Here is a 16,013-nt window from a genome sequence, read left to right on the forward strand (position 1 = left end):
GCATGTGGTGGGGATGTAGCATGTGCGGGTGCAGGTGTGTGTATGTAGAGGCATGGCGTGTGTGTGGTGGGGGTATAGTGTTTGTATATAGTGTGGTGTGTGTGTGTGTGTGTGTGGTGTGTGCATGTGGTGGGGATGTAGCATGTGCGGGTGCAGGTGTGTGTATGTAGGGGCATGGTGTGTGTGGTGGGGGTATAGTGTTTGTATATAGTGTGGTGTGTGTGTGTGTGTGTGTGGTGTGTGCATGTGGTGGGGATGTAGCATGTGCGGGTGCAGGGCGTGTGTATGTAGAGGCATGGCGTGTGTGTGGTGGGGGTATAGTGTTTGTATATAGTGTGGTGTGTGTGTGTGTGTGTGTGGTGTGTGCATGTGGTGGGGATGTAGCATGTGCGGGTGCAGGTGTGTGTATGTAGGGGCATGGTGTGTGTGTGGTGGGGGTATAGTGTTTGTATATAGTGTGGTGTGTGTGTGTGTGTGTGTGGTGTGTGCATGTGGTGGGGATGTAGCATGTGCGGGTGCAGGTGTGTGTATGTAGGGGCATGGTGTGTGTGTGGTGGGGGTATAGTGTTTGTATATAGTGTGGTGTGTGTGTGTGTGTGTGTGGTGTGTGCATGTAGTGGGGATGTAGCATGTGCGGGTGCAGGGCGTGTGTATGTAGGGGCATGGTGTGTGTATGGTGGGGGTATAGTGTTTGTATATAGTGTGGTGTGTGTGTGTGTGTGTGTGTGTGTGGTGTGTGCATGTGGTGGGGATGTAGCATGTGCGGGTGCAGGTGTGTGTATGTAGAGGCATGGCGTGTGTGTGGTGGGGGTATAGTGTTTGTATATAGTGTGGTGTGTGTGTGTGTGTGTGTGGTGTGTGCATGTGGTGGGGATGTAGCATGTGCGGGTGCAGGTGTGTGTATGTAGGGGCATGGTGTGTGTGTGGTGGGGGTATAGTGTTTGTATATAGTGTGGTGTGTGTGTGTGTGTGTGTGGTGTGTGCATGTGGTGGGGATGTAGCATATGCGGGTGCAGGGCGTGTGTATGTAGGGGCATGGTGTGTGTGGTGGGGGTATAGTGTTTGTATATAGTGTGGTGTGTGTGTGTGTGTGTGTGGTGTGTGCATGTGGTGGGGATGTAGCATGTGCGGGTACAGGTGTGTGTATGTAGAGGCATGGTGTGTGTGTGGTGGGGGTATAGTGTTTGTATATAGTGTGGTGTGTGTGTGTGTGTGTGTGGTGTGTGCATGTGGTGGGGATGTAGCATGTGCGGGTGCAGGTGTGTGTATGTAGGAGCATGGCGTGTGTGTGGTGGGGGTATAGTGTTTGTATATAGTGTGGTGTGTGTGTGTGTGTGTGTGGTGTGTGCATGTGGTGGGGATGTAGCATGTGCGGGTGCAGGTGTGTGTATGTAGAGGCATGGCGTGTGTGTGGTGGGGGTATAGTGTTTGTATATAGTGTGGTGTGTGTGTGTGTGTGTGGTGTGTGCATGTGGTGGGGATGTAGCATGTGCGGGTGCAGGGCCTGTGTATGTAGAGGCATGGTGTGTGTATGGTGGGGGTATAGTGTTTGTATATAGTGTGGTGTGTGTGTGTGTGTGTGTGGTGTGTGCATGTGGTGGGGATGTAGCATGTGCGGGTGCAGGGCGTGTGTATGTAGGGGCATGGTGTGTGTGGTGGGGGTATAGTGTTTGTATATAGTGTGGTGTGTGTGTGTGTGTGTGTGGTGTGTGCATGTGGTGGGGATGTAGCATGTGCGGGTGCAGGTGTGTGTATGTAGAGGCATGGCGTGTGTGTGGTGGGGGTATAGTGTTTGTATATAGTGTGGTGTGTGTGTGTGTGTGTGTGGTGTGTGCATGTGGTGGGGATGTAGCATGTGCGGGTGCAGGTGTGTGTATGTAGAGGCATGGCGTGTGTGTGGTGGGGGTATAGTGTTTGTATATAGTGTGGTGTGTGTGTGTGTGTGTGGTGTGTGCATGTGGTGGGGATGTAGCATGTGCGGGTGCAGGGCGTGTGTATGTAGAGGCATGGTGTGTGTGTGGTGGGGGTATAGTGTTTGTATATAGTGTGGTGTGTGTGTGTGTGTGTGGTGTGTGCATGTGGTGGGGATGTAGCATGTGCGGGTGCAGGTGTGTGTATGTAGGGGCATGGTGTGTGTGTGGTGGGGGTATAGTGTTTGTATATAGTGTGGTGTGTGTGTGTGTGTGTGTGGTGTGTGCATGTGGTGGGGATGTAGCATGTGCGGGTGCAGGTGTGTGTATGTAGGGGCATGGTGTGTGTGTGGTGGGGGTATAGTGTTTGTATATAGTGTGGTGTGTGTGTGTGTGTGTGTGGTGTGTGCATGTGGTGGGGATGTAGCATGTGCGGGTGCAGGTGTGTGTATGTAGGGGCATGGTGTGTGTGGTGGGGGTATAGTGTTTGTATATAGTGTGGTGTGTGTGTGTGTGTGTGTGTGGTGTGTGCATGTGGTGGGGATGTAGCATGTGCGGGTGCAGGGCGTGTGTATGTAGCGGCATGGTGTGTGTGTGATGGGGGTATAGTGTTTGTATATAGTGTGTGTATGGGGTGTGTGTGTGGTGTGTGCATGTGGTGGGGATGTAGCATGTGCGGGTGCAGGGCGTGTGTATGTAGAGGCATGGCGTGTGTGTGGTGGGGGTATAGTGTTTGTATATAGTGTGGTGTGTGTGTGTGTGTGTGTGGTGTGTGCATGTGGTGGGGATGTAGCATGTGCGGGTGCAGGTGTGTGTATGTAGAGGCATGGCGTGTGTGTGGTGGGGGTATAGTGTTTGTATATAGTGTGGTGTGTGTGTGTGTGTGTGTGGTGTGTGCATGTGGTGGGGATGTAGCATGTGCGGGTGCAGGGCGTGTGTATGTAGAGGCATGGCGTGTGTGTGGTGGGGGTATAGTGTTTGTATATAGTGTGGTGTGTGTGTGTGTGTGTGTGGTGTGTGCATGTAGTGGGGATGTAGCATGTGCGGGTGCAGGTGTGTGTATGTAGAGGCATGGCGTGTGTGTGGTGGGGGTATAGTGTTTGTATATAGTGTGGTGTGTGTGTGTGTGTGTGTGTGTGTGGTGTGTGCATGTGGTGGGGATGTAGCATGTGCGAGTGCAGGCGTGTGTATGTAGAGGCATGGTGTGTGTGTGGTGGGGGTATAGTGTTTGTATATAGTGTGGTGTGTGTGTGTGTGTGTGTGGTGTGTGCATGTAGTGGGGATGTAGCATGTGCGGGTGCAGGTGTGTGTATGTAGAGGCATGGCGTGTGTGTGGTGGGGGTATAGTGTTTGTATATAGTGTGGTGTGTGTGTGTGTGTGTGTGGTGTGTGCATGTAGTGGGGATGTAGCATGTGCGGGTGCAGGTGTGTGTATGTAGGGGCATGGTGTGTGTGTGGTGGGGGTATAGTGTTTGTATATAGTGTGGTGTGTGTGTGTGTGTGTGTGGTGTGTGCATGTGGTGGGGATGTAGCATGTGCGGGTGCAGGGCGTGTGTATGTAGAGGCATGGTGTGTGTGTGGTGGGGGTATAGTGTTTGTATATAGTGGGGTGTGTGTGTGTGTGTGTGGTGTGTGCATGTGGTGGGGATGTAGCATGTGCGGGTGCAGGGCGTGTGTATGTAGAGGCATGGCGTGTGTGTGGTGGGGGTATAGTGTTTGTATATAGTGTGGTGTGTGTGTGTGTGTGTGTGGTGTGTGCATGTAGTGGGGATGTAGCATGTGCGGGTGCAGGTGTGTGTATGTAGAGGCATGGCGTGTGTGTGGTGGGGGTATAGTGTTTGTATATAGTGTGGTGTGTGTGTGTGTGTGTGGTGTGTGCATGTGGTGGGGATGTAGCATGTGCGGGTGCAGGTGTGTGTATGTAGAGGCATGGCGTGTGTGTGGTGGGGGTATAGTGTTTGTATATAGTGTGGTGTGTGTGTGTGTGTGTGTGGTGTGTGCATGTGGTGGGGATGTAGCATGTGCGGGTGCAGGGCGTGTGTATGTAGAGGCATGGTGTGTGTATGGTGGGGGTATAGTGTTTGTATATAGTGTGGTGTGTGTGTGTGTGTGTGTGGTGTGTGCATGTGGTGGGGATGTAGCATGTGCGGGTGCAGGGCGTGTGTATGTAGAGGCATGGTGTGTGTGTGGTGGGGGTATAGTGTTTGTATATAGTGTGGTGTGTGTGTGTGTGTGTGGTGTGTGCATGTGGTGGGGATGTAGCATGTGCGGGTGCAGGGCGTGTGTATGTAGAGGCATGGCGTGTGTGTGGTGGGGGTATAGTGTTTGTATATAGTGTGGTGTGTGTGTGTGTGTGTGGTGTGTGCATGTGGTGGGGATGTAGCATGTGCGGGTGCAGGGCGTGTGTATGTAGAGGCATGGTGTGTGTATGGTGGGGGTATAGTGTTTGTATATAGTGTGGTGTGTGTGTGTGTGTGTGTGGTGTGTGCATGTGGTGGGGATGTAGCATGTGCGGGTGCAGGGCGTGTGTATGTAGAGGCATGGCGTGTGTGTGGTGGGGGTATAGTGTTTGTATATAGTGTGGTGTGTGTGTGTGTGTGTGTGGTGTGTGCATGTAGTGGGGATGTAGCATGTGCGGGTGCAGGGCGTGTGTATGTAGAGGCATGGTGTGTGTATGGTGGGGGTATAGTGTTTGTATATAGTGTGGTGTGTGTGTGTGTGTGTGTGGTGTGTGCATGTGGTGGGGATGTAGCATGTGCGGGTGCAGGGCGTGTGTATGTAGAGGCATGGTGTGTGTGTGGTGGGGGTATAGTGTTTGTATATAGTGTGGTGTGTGTGTGTGTGTGTGTGGTGTGTGCATGTAGTGGGGATGTAGCATGTGCGGGTGCAGGGCGTGTGTATGTAGAGGCATGGTGTGTGTGTGGTGGGGGTATAGTGTTTGTATATAGTGTGGTGTGTGTGTGTGTGTCTGTGGTGTGTGCATGTGGTGGGGATGTAGCATGTGCGGGTGCAGGCGTGTGTATGTAGAGGCATGGTGTGTGTGTGGTGGGGGTATAGTGTTTGTATATAGTGTGGTGTGTGTGTGTGTGTGTGTGGTGTGTGCATGTGGTGGGGATGTAGCATGTGCGGGTGCAGGTGTGTGTATGTAGGGGCATGGCGTGTGTGTGGTGGGGGTATAGTGTTTGTATATAGTGTGGTGTGTGTGTGTGTGTGTGTGGTGTGTGCATGTGGTGGGGATGTAGCATGTGCGGGTGCAGGGCGTGTGTATGTAGAGGCATGGTGTGTGTGTGATGGGGGTATAGTGTTTGTATATAGTGTGGTGTGTGTGTGTGTGTGTGGTGTGTGCATGTGGTGGGGATGTAGCATGTGCGGGTGCAGGGCGTGTGTATGTAGAGGCATGGTGTGTGTATGGTGGGGGTATAGTGTTTGTATATAGTGTGGTGTGTGTGTGTGTGTGTGTGGTGTGTGCATGTGGTGGGGATGTAGCATGTGCGGGTGCAGGGCCTGTGTATGTAGAGGCATGGTGTGTGTGTGGTGGGGGTATAGTGTTTGTATATAGTGTGGTGTGTGTGTGTGTGTGTGTGGTGTGTGCATGTGGTGGGGATGTAGCATGTGCGGGTGCAGGGCCTGTGTATGTAGAGGCATGGCGTGTGTGTGGTGGGGGTATAGTGTTTGTATATAGTGTGGTGTGTGTGTGTGTGTGTGTGGTGTGTCCATGTGGTGGGGATGTAGCATGTGCGGGTGCAGGGCCTGTGTATGTAGAGGCATGGCGTGTGTGTGGTGGGGGTATAGTGTTTGTATATAGTGTGGTGTGTGTGTGTGTGTGTGGTGTGTGCATGTGGTGGGGATGTAGCATGTGCGGGTGCAGGGCCTGTGTATGTAGAGGCATGGTGTGTGTATGGTGGGGGTATAGTGTTTGTATATAGTGTGGTGTGTGTGTGTGTGTGTGGTGTGTGCATGTGGTGGGGATGTAGCATGTGCGGGTGCAGGGCGTGTGTATGTAGAGGCATGGTGTGTGTGTGGTGGGGGTATAGTGTTTGTATATAGTGTGGTGTGTGTGTGTGTGTGTGTGGTGTGTGCATGTGGTGGGGATGTAGCATGTGCGGGTGCAGGGCGTGTGTATGTAGGGGCATGGTGTGTGTGTGGTGGGGGTATAGTGTTTGTATATAGTGTGGTGTGTGTGTGTGTGTGTGGTGTGTGCATGTGGTGGGGATGTAGCATGTGCGGGTGCAGGGCGTGTGTATGTAGAGGCATGGTGTGTGTATGGTGGGGGTATAGTGTTTGTATATAGTGTGGTGTGTGTGTGTGTGTGTGTGTGGTGTGTGCATGTAGTGGGGATGTAGCATGTGCGGGTGCAGGGCGTGTGTATGTAGGGGCATGGTGTGTGTGTGTGTGTGATGGGGGTATGGTGTGTGTGGCAGCAGATATGGCATGAGTGCGATATGTGTGTGGGTGTGTGAAGGAGAGAGAAAAACACACATGCACAGCCTCCCCGACTCCCCATGAGCTCTCAGGGCCCCTGCACCCCCAGAGAGCTCACTCATCACTGCCCTGTGTGCGGGCGGCTTCCTCCTGTGAACACAGGCCCGCAGAGACCCAGGGCCCCTTGACAGGGGGTCCCCTGAGCCCCACTGCCCCGGCCCCGGCCGGCACCCCTCCCTCTGTGAGTCTGAGCACAGAGAAGCTTGACTGGAGGAACCACACACCTCCCCTGGGTGGGCAGAGCATCCTGGGAGCATCCCTCCCCAGATCTGCGCAGCTGGGACCAGCCAGAAACACTGGAGCTGCTGGGCTTTCCTGGCTCCCACGGGTCACGGGGTGGGGGCCAGGGCGTCCCCAGAGGCAGGTCTGGGCTCCGCCAGGCACAGGCCTGGACCGTGATCACCTGAGTCTCTCAGGGGCCACGAGAGCAACACATCCTCATAGACATGGGAGCTGCAAAGAAACGCCTAAACTTGGAAAAGCAGAAGCGAAGTTCTGGTTGAAACTGGTTTGAAAAAAAACATGTAGGTAACAACAAATACAGGAAATCATAGTACACGTCACACTGATTCCCTTGGATAATAACTGATGGGAAGCAGGGCAAAGAAACAGTCTGCTGCTGAAATCCACCAAGACTCAGGAAAATCACCTGCTATGAGCCAGGGTCTGTTCAGGCCGAGGCTGGAAGTGGTGACGCTCCCCTCTGCGCCCTGAAGCCCATCACACCCTCAAGACGGCGGCAGAGGCAGGGCAGCAGTGGGGGTCTCGGGGCAGTTCCCACGCCCACCGCTGAGCTCGCCCGACCCCTGGGCTCAGATGCTCAGCCGTACTCGCTGTCAAGCACTCAGCGCCCCAGAACAAAGTGGCCATGTCCCCTTCCAGGCTCCTACAGGCGGACAGCTGCTGGCCTCAGCACAGCTTCTTCCCGACTAAGTGGCATCTTTCTACCCTAAGTTCTTTTGTGGCCGACGCTCCCTCCCTCCCTCCACAAACGCGAGATCCCTGCTCCTTGGCAGCCATGCTCTGGACCTGCCGGGTGTGTGAAGACAGAAGTACCAGCCAGTTACAGCTGGTGCACCCAGGGCAGAGGGGTCCTGAAGGTGGGCAGAGGGAGCTGCAGAACCCAAGGGGAGCTGATGTGGGTGGTGTCTCAGGAGAAGTGCCAGCTGACCTGAGCCCTGGGACCCCTGTGGGATGGAGCCAGGTCCAGCCTGTGGGGGCAGGCAGAGAGGCAGAGGAGACAGGCTGGAGGGAAGGCTGCTCAGGCCGCATTGTAAAGTCTGGGCTTGACCCTGAGGGTGACAGGAGCAGGGAGGGGACACCTGATCCAGGGAGGCGGGGACCAGGTGGAGGGAGCCTGAGTGGAGAGGCTGTGCTGGGAGCTGGCACTGGACTAGGTGTCTGGGGAGCTGACACGACAGACTTGGCGAGTCTAGGGTGGGCTGCCTGGGGTGCTCTGGTGGGGCGACCAGCGGAGGGGGGCCTGGATCCCCAGTGTGCGGCCTGGGCAAGTGAGCTCATCTTACAGCAGGGATGGGAATGCCAGCCCCAGAAGGGGGCTGAGTGCAGTCACACAGGAGTGTGTGTGAAGCCGTGGAACACAGGCAGACCTCACTTAGACGTGCATGCCCGCACGCATGCATGCAGCAGGCACTCACATATGCTGGCTCGGCTTCTTCTCCTGCCCTCTGGGGACACCTGTCTGACCACACCCCTTGGCCATGGCTTCTCCCAGTCTGCGCACCACGCACCCCGAGTCCTTGGAAGGCAGACATCGCTTGGGGAACCTTATGTTCGGACAACAGCAGCAACACTTATGCCCTGTATTGTTGCCGTCATCTGGCCTCTTGATGACAAGCACCATGATCTCCCGGGAGCCGGCCCGCTCCCCGTGGGGACACCTGTTGGGCTGTTAAGGGGAGCAGAGAGAAAATCACACAGGTACGTGTGCTCAGAGGGCCGACAGGTGTCACTTCACCTGTTGCTTCATCCAGGAGAAGCTCACATCCTGCATGAAGCACCATGCTGGGGAAGGCACGGGGTGAGGCGGACCCTGAGATCAGGTGCCGGTGGGCTGCTCGGCCGTGCTGTGGGCGCCCGTCAGGGCAGGCTGAGGGCGTCACGGGGCCCACAGAGCCGGCATTGGGAGGACTGCCACGCTCCTCCCTCGAGCACTCCTGTGGGGAGAGTGGCAGGGGGCCTGGGGGCTTGGTGACCACACGAGGTGGCTCCTGTAAGTGTGAGATGTAACAGGGAGGGTGAGACAGGCTGGGACCCTTTGCTGCAGTTCTGGCATCTAGACAAATGTCTCCTCGGACAGCAAAACACAAAGACACTACGCTGCCGCTGCGAAGTCGCTTCCGTCGTGTCCGACTCTGTGCGATCCCACAGATGGCAGCCCACCAGGCTCCCCCGTCCCTGGAATGCTCCAGGCAAGACACTTATAAGGGATTAAAAAAAAAAAAAACTGCACACACGTGTAGTAGGAGTAAATTATGGACAATCAGATACAAACACAGCAAACACCAACTGCCACTTCTTAAGGGTCAGGAGCAAAAACCAGGTGTCAGGAGCAAAAGCAAGGTACTGTGCATGCCCCCTGCAAACTGCAACACTTAAAAGGTGGGCAAACCACCTAAGCCACCCCTTCAGCCTGACCCCTGGGCCCGCCTGCACCCTCACTCCCACATGAGGAACTCCCGTGGGGAGTAAGTGAGCAAGGGAACCTGTTACTTGTTCTCGCTACCCCCTACTGCAGCAGGGGTCCCAGTTGTTTGAACTTCTTGTCTGGCCTCTGATCAGTTTCTATTGACTAAAGAGGTCAGTAACAAGAAAGGGAGGGGAGGGAAGGGACATCCAGAAGGACTTCTTAGAGGAGGTGAGATCTCAGTCAAGCCTTAGGAAGTAAGGAGCTTGGCTTTGCTCCAGCCAATAAGGTGGAGTTGCATTGGCCAGCGGTGGACAGGAAGCCCAGGGCAGAGGACTAGAGGACCGGAGTGGGGGTCTGAGGGATGCAGAGCCCCTCCGAGCCCTGTCTGATCCCACGGGGCTGCCGGCAGCCCAGGCAGGTCTTCCTGCAGGCCTGTGTGTTCCCTGAAATCAGGAAGTAAAGAAGGGCTTGAGGAGGACAACCCTGCTGGAGCCTTGCTGTGGTTTCCAGCCCCGCTGCCTGGCCTGTATGCCTGGGTGTCTCTGGAGGGAGCTCCAAGACCAGCAGGTGGAGCAGCACTGGCTGGGGAGGAGGTGAGATGCCCTTAGCATCTCCCCCTCCTCCACCCTCTCCCACACAGGGGGCTCCATTTGACCCCAGGGGCTCAAGGTCAGGGCGTGGGTGCCCCTGGGAAAACAGCTGTGAGACTGCAGAGGGTAGGAGGGGGTCTTAGCATCTAAGGAGGACCAGGCCACGTCATCTCCCCAGGTCACCCAATCTTCCATCCACACAAACGTGCCTGCGGCCTCCTGGCTCAGTCCCTGACTACTCCAGCCTCCAACTGCTCAGGCTGGAGACCCTGAAGTTGTTCTCAACGCCTTCCTTCCTGCCTTGCTCTGCATCCCATCCGGGAACAAATCTTGTGGCTCTTCCTTCAAAATCTATCTGAAACGACCACTTCTCCCAATATCTGCCAGCTGGAACCTCCGCTTCCACCTTGCCCCCAAATCTGTTCTCAACCAGCAGCCAGAATGGGGTTCCTTTTAAGAATAAATCCGGTCTCACTACTCTTCCGTCCAACTCCATGGGCCCCATCTCACTCTGCTGTGAAAGCCCTGAGCGGCCGGCACAGCCAGCCCCAGAACTCTGGCCATAGCCTGTGGGCCCTGCACTCACAGGGTACCAGATCCGCTGGTCTCCTGGGCTTTTCTTGATCCCAGCAGGCACACTGCTGCTTCAGCCCCTTTGCAAGTGCTGTCTCTCCTGCCTGTATCACTCTTTGGCTTATTTCTGCATGGCTCAGCTCTTTCAGTTCTTTGCTCCAATACCTTCTCAATGAGGACTTCCTCATTCAAGATGGCACCCCCATCCACTCGAAGCTCCTTACCCCATTTCCTTTTTCCTTTTCTTTGGCCACACAGCATGTGGGATCTTTGCAGAGTCCCTCAAAGACCGCTAAAGAATTCCCCTTCCCCCATTTCTGAGCTGTCGGTCTCTCCCCACTATGCTATAACTTCCATGAAGGCAGACATGAGGCTTTTTTTTCTTTGGACTGTCTGCAATTCCTACAACACTTCTTGGCCCTTGATGACCCATTAGGTATTTCTGCGTGGTGTTTACACTTGTTCCCCCATGGACCCTTCCATCTGCCTCCTCCAGGCAAAAGGAGACGCCAGCACCCGCCTCGTCCCCCGAGGGAACCGTCAGCCTTGGCCGGTTGCCCACCCCAGCCCCGGCCCAGCACTCACCATCCACTGGATTGAGGTAGTCGTGGAGGTGGGGGGTGCTGGCCGCACCCCCACTCTGCATCAGCAGGTCCCCATAGGGCGCGGGGTGGCCCGCCATGAGAGTCATCTGGTGGTAATAGTCTGCGGCGTTGGTGCCTGCAGCGGGGAGGCCAAAGAGTCCCCGCTCCTTAAGGTGCTCATGAGCCACTGTGGGAGGGAGGGAAAGAAACCGTTAGAGTCTGGCCAAAAAGAAGAGAAGCACACAGCCGACCCGAGCAGGCCCCTCAGGGCCCACCAGCCATCCTCCACTCCCAAGGCTCCTGGGTCCCCGCCCCCGCTGTCCCAGGCCAGCCCTGAGCAGACAGCTGGGCCGGGCCGGCTGGGGTGGGACGGTTTCTGCTGATGGGGCTGCAGCTCCCAGCCTCGCATTCCTCTTTCCTCAAAGCCAGAAACAACTGCTTCCTCCTCCCAGAAGCCCCGAGCTTCATGCTGACAGGGTCCATGATCCACCAGAGTTCCAAAGGAGAAAGAAGATGCAACGGGAAGTGCCGGGATGGCCAGACAGCTGGGCGCCAGGCCACACTCACCTTAACACTCAAGGCGGGACTGCGGGTGAGTGCTCACCCAGCCTGGCCAGTAAAGCCCCCCGCCTGTCCCACAGCTGCAGAACCAGGGTGGACTGTTCGCCTTCAACCTCGCACTCAGCTCTGCCTCCTGCTTAGGAAGGAGGTGGGAGGATGAACTTCAGCATGTCCTGAAGGTGCCTGGCACTCAGTGGTGTGGTGCTAATTAAAGGGAGGCTTAGGAAGCAAATTTTGAGTTGCCCAAAAAGTTCGTTTGGGTTTTCCCATCAGAGGAAAATCTTAACAAATTTTTTGGTCACCCCACTATCCCAATTGGGAGTCTTGGCTTTCACTGTGTGTAAAAAATGAAGAAGGCGCCACCTTTCTGAGCTGGCTCAGTTTTCCATCTGTAAAATGGGGGTAATCATATTCACGAGTCGAATTACCAGTAAAAATGACAGTATCAGCCAATGTTGGGCTAGGCGTTCCTGGGTGGGTGCAGTCCCAGGGCTTCAGGATCGAATTCACTCTCTAGTTCCACAAGCATCACCTGGTGAGCCCCTTAGCAGCTGAGGACTCTGGCACTTTAAGAGTTAAAGATGTTGACTTCAGAGCCCAAGTTTTTTTCTTTTTTTTCTTTATTTATTTTATATATTGTAGTGGTTTTTGCCATACATTGACATGAATCAGCCATGGATTTACATGTGTCCCCCTTCCCGATCCCCCCTCCCGCCTCCCTCCCCATCCCATCCCTCTGGGTCTTCCCAGTGCACCAGCCCTGAGCACTTTTCTCATGCATCCAACCTGGGCTGGTGATGTGCTTCACCCTTGATAGTATACTTGTTTCAATGCTATTCTCTCAGAACATCCCACCCTCGCTTTCTCCCACAGAGTCTAAAAGTCTGTTCTGTATATCTGTGTCTCTTTTTCTGTTTTGCATATAGGATTATTGTTACCATCTTTTAAAATTCCATATATATGCCTTACTATACTGTATTGGTCTTTATCTTTCTGGCTTACTTCACTCTGTATGATGGGCTCCAGTTTCATCCATCTCATTAGAACTGATTCAAATGAATTCTTTTTAATGGCTGAGTAATATTCCATGGTGTATATGTACCACAGCTTCCTTATCCATTCGTCTGCTGATGGGCATCTAGGTTGCTTCCATGTCCTGGCTATTATAAACAGTGCTGCGATGAACATTGGGGTGCATGTGTCTCTTTCAGATCTAGTTTCCTCGGTGTGTATGCCCAGGAGTGGGATTGCTGGGTCATATGGCAGTTCTATTTCCAGTTTTTTAAGGAATCTCCACACTTTTCTCCATAGTGGCTGTACTAGTTTGCATTCCCACCAACAGTGTAAGAGGGTTCCCTTTCTCCACACCCTCTCCAGCATTTATTGCTTGTAGACTTTTGGATAGCAGCCATCCTGACTGGCGTGTAATGGTACTTCATTGAGGTTTTGATTTGCATTTCTCTGATAATGAGTTATGTTGAGCATCTTTTCATGTGTTTGTTAGCCATCTGTATGTCTTCTTTGGAGAAATGTCTGTTTAGATATTTGGCCCATTTTTTGATTGGGTCATTTATTTTTCTGGAATTGAGCTGCAGGAGTGGCTTGTATATTTTTGAGATTAATCCTTTGTCTATTTCTTCATTTGCTATTATTTTCTCCCATTCTGAAGGCTGTCTTTTCACCTTGCATATAGTTTCCTTTGTTGTGCAAAAGATTTTTAGTTTAATTAGGTCCCATTTGTTTAGTTTTGCTTTTATTTCCAATATTCTGGGAGGTGGGTCATAGAGGATCTTGTGATTTATGTTGGAGAGTGTTTTGCCTATGTTCTTCTCTAGGAGTTTTATAGTTTCTGGTCTTACATTTAGATCTTTAATCCATTTTGAGTTTAGTTTTGTGTATGGTGTTAGAAAGTGTTCTAGTTTCATTCTTTTACAAGTGGTTGACCAGTTTTCCCAGCACCACTTGTTAAAGAGGTTGTCTTTTTTCCATTGTATATCCTTGCCTCCTTTGTCAAAGATAAGGTGTCCATAGGTTCGTGGATTTATCTCTGGGCTTTCTATTCTGTTCCATTGATCTATATTTCTGTCTTTGTGCCAGTACCATACTGTCTTGATGACTGTGGCTTTGTAGTAGAGTCTGAAGTCAGGCAGGTTGATTCCTCCAGTTCCATTCTTCTTTCTCAAGATTACTTTGGCTATTTGAGGTTTTTTGTATTTCCATACAAATTGTGAAATTATTTGTTCTAGTTCTGTGAAAAATACCGCTGGTAGCTTGATAGGGATTGCATTGAATCTATAGATTGCTTTGGGTAGAATAGCCATTTTGACAATATTGATTCTTCCAATCCATGAACACGGTATGTTTCTCCATCTGTTTGTGTCCTCTTTGATTTCTTTCATCAGTGTTTTATAGTTTTCTGTGTATAGGTCTTTTGTTTCTTTAGGTAGATATACTCCTAAGTATTTTATTCTTTTTGTTGCAATGGTGAATGGTATTGTTTCCTTAATTTATCTTTCTGTTTTTTCATTGTTAGTGTATAGGAATGCAAGGGATTTCTGTGTGTTAATTTTATATCCTGCAACTTTACTATATTCATTGATTAGCTCTAGTAATTTTCTGGTAGAGTCTTTAGGGTTTTTTATGTAGAGGATCATGTCATCTGCAAACAGCGAGAGTTTCAGTTCTTCTTTTCCTATCTGGATTCCTTTTATTTCTTTTTCTGCTCTGATTGCTGTGGCCAAAACTTCCAAAACTATGTTGAATAGTAGTGGTGAGAGTGGGCACCCTTGTCTTGTTCCTGATTTTAGGGGAAATGCTTTAAATTCTTCACCATTGAGGATAATGTTTGCTGTGGGTTTGTCATATATAGCTTTTATTATGTTGAGGTATGTTCCTTCTATTCCTGCTTTCTGGAGAGTTTTTATTACAAATGGATGTTGAATTTTGTCAAAGGCTTTTTCTGCATCTATTGAGATAATCATATGGTTTTTATCTTTCAATTTGTTAATGTGGTGTATTACATTGATCTGTGGCTATTAAAGAATCCTTGCATTCCTGGGATAAAGCCCACTTGGTCATGGTGTATGATTTTTTTTAATATGTTGCTGGATTCTGTTTGCTAGAATTTTGTTAAGGATTTTTGCATCTATGTTCATCAGTGATATTGGCCTGTAGTTTTCTTTTTTTGTGGCATCTTTGTCTGGTTTTGGAATTAGGGTGATGGTGGCCTCATAGAATGAGTTTGGAGGTTTACTTTCTTCTGCAATTTTCTGGAAGCGTTTGAGTAAGATAGGTGTTAGCTCTTCTCTAGATTTTTGGTAGAATTCAGCTCTGAAGCCATCTGGTCCTGGGCTTTTGTTTGCTGGAAGATTTCTGATTACAGTTTCGATTTCTGTGCTTGTGATGGGAAATCCAGAGCCCAGGTTTCTAACAGCTGTCTTCACAGTCTCTCTGATATTAGCTTTGGCAGATAGAAGAGATGCACACGTGCTGGGCAGAGAGAAATAGCCAATCCACAGAAGCAAGTCATCCTCTGCTTCTTCTTCCTACCCTCCCTCTCCTGCTGTATCCTCCAGGGAGAGCCCCAGCCTGCAGCCCCATGGCCTCTGCCTGCCCTATCTGTGCCTCAAATGCCCTCCCTTCCCCCTTGCTCATCCACCTCCTCCCTGAAGCCTTCTCTGGAATGCCCATTGTCCTCTGCAACACACACTCTGGCAGATTCGGCCTCAGACTGCTGATGAAATTGTCAGCTGGCACGGCTGCTGAATGAACCTGTCAGCCTATCTCTGCTCACTAGGGAGCTTGGTCTGGGGACCAGCGAGGCCTCAGGGTGTCTGACCCATCCTCTGTAGGGGTCAGGGCCATGCTCATTAGCCACGTCTCTTCAGTACATTCTCTGCTGTCTCGAGGGTCTGGGGCTGGGCCAAGTGGGTGTGGTAAGTGCTACAAGGCTGGTATATGGAAAACAGGCATAAAATCAGGGCTCTGTCAACAGAAGTCTCTGCCTCCAGGGCAGTCTTGTCTTATCACTTAGCTCTTCGTGGCTACACTGCTGTCGGTAGCCATGGGGTCTCCGACTCACAGGCTCTCCAGGAGGGCGCTCTGTTCCTTGTCCCTCCTCCAGACACTCCTCTGGCCCCTCTCTGACCCAGGCCTCGGGAGGACCACCCAGTCACCATGTGTATTAGGTTCCCTGGGCTGCGGTAACAAGTTAGTTCAGGCTTGCCGCTAACTGCTGTGAAAACAGATTTGATTCTCTCACAGCTCTGGAGGTCGGAAGTCCCAAATCAAGGAGTCAGCAGGGCCACCCCTTCTTGGAGGCTTTAGGAGGAAATCTGTCCCTTGCTGCTTCCAGCTTCTGGGAGCTTCCTTGGCTTGTGGCCACATGGCTCCATCTTTCCGTCATTTCCTGTGTCTCCCTTGTAAGGACATTTATCATTGGATTTAAGGCCCATGTGGATCATCATGATAATCTCTCTGACTCAAAATCCCCAACCTAATCATGTCTGCAGAGGCTACTTTTCCACATGAGGCAACACAACTCCTGCCCACCGCACCACATGTGAACTTTAAGGTGGGGCAGCACTCAGAACGTGGTCTGCACGCTCAGGAGAGACGTGGAGGGTCTTGGGTCCACTTTCTGGGAGACAGCAGCCCCACACGG

General features: G+C 52.1%; 1 protein-coding gene across 1 annotated transcript in view; it reads right to left on the reverse strand.

Annotated features, from left to right (window-relative positions):
* Positions 1-16,013, reverse strand: part of GLI2 (GLI family zinc finger 2) — a 278,607-nt gene that overhangs the window by 42,651 nt on the left and 219,943 nt on the right. The window contains exon 5 of the mRNA XM_065931365.1: positions 10,791-10,976. Within this exon, the coding sequence (XP_065787437.1) occupies positions 10,791-10,976 (186 nt within the window). The remainder of the gene's footprint in view (positions 1-10,790; positions 10,977-16,013) is intronic.

The sequence above is a fragment of the Muntiacus reevesi genome, chromosome 3 (assembly GCF_963930625.1).
Source record: "Muntiacus reevesi chromosome 3, mMunRee1.1, whole genome shotgun sequence".
Classification (NCBI taxonomy): domain Eukaryota; kingdom Metazoa; phylum Chordata; class Mammalia; order Artiodactyla; family Cervidae; genus Muntiacus; species Muntiacus reevesi.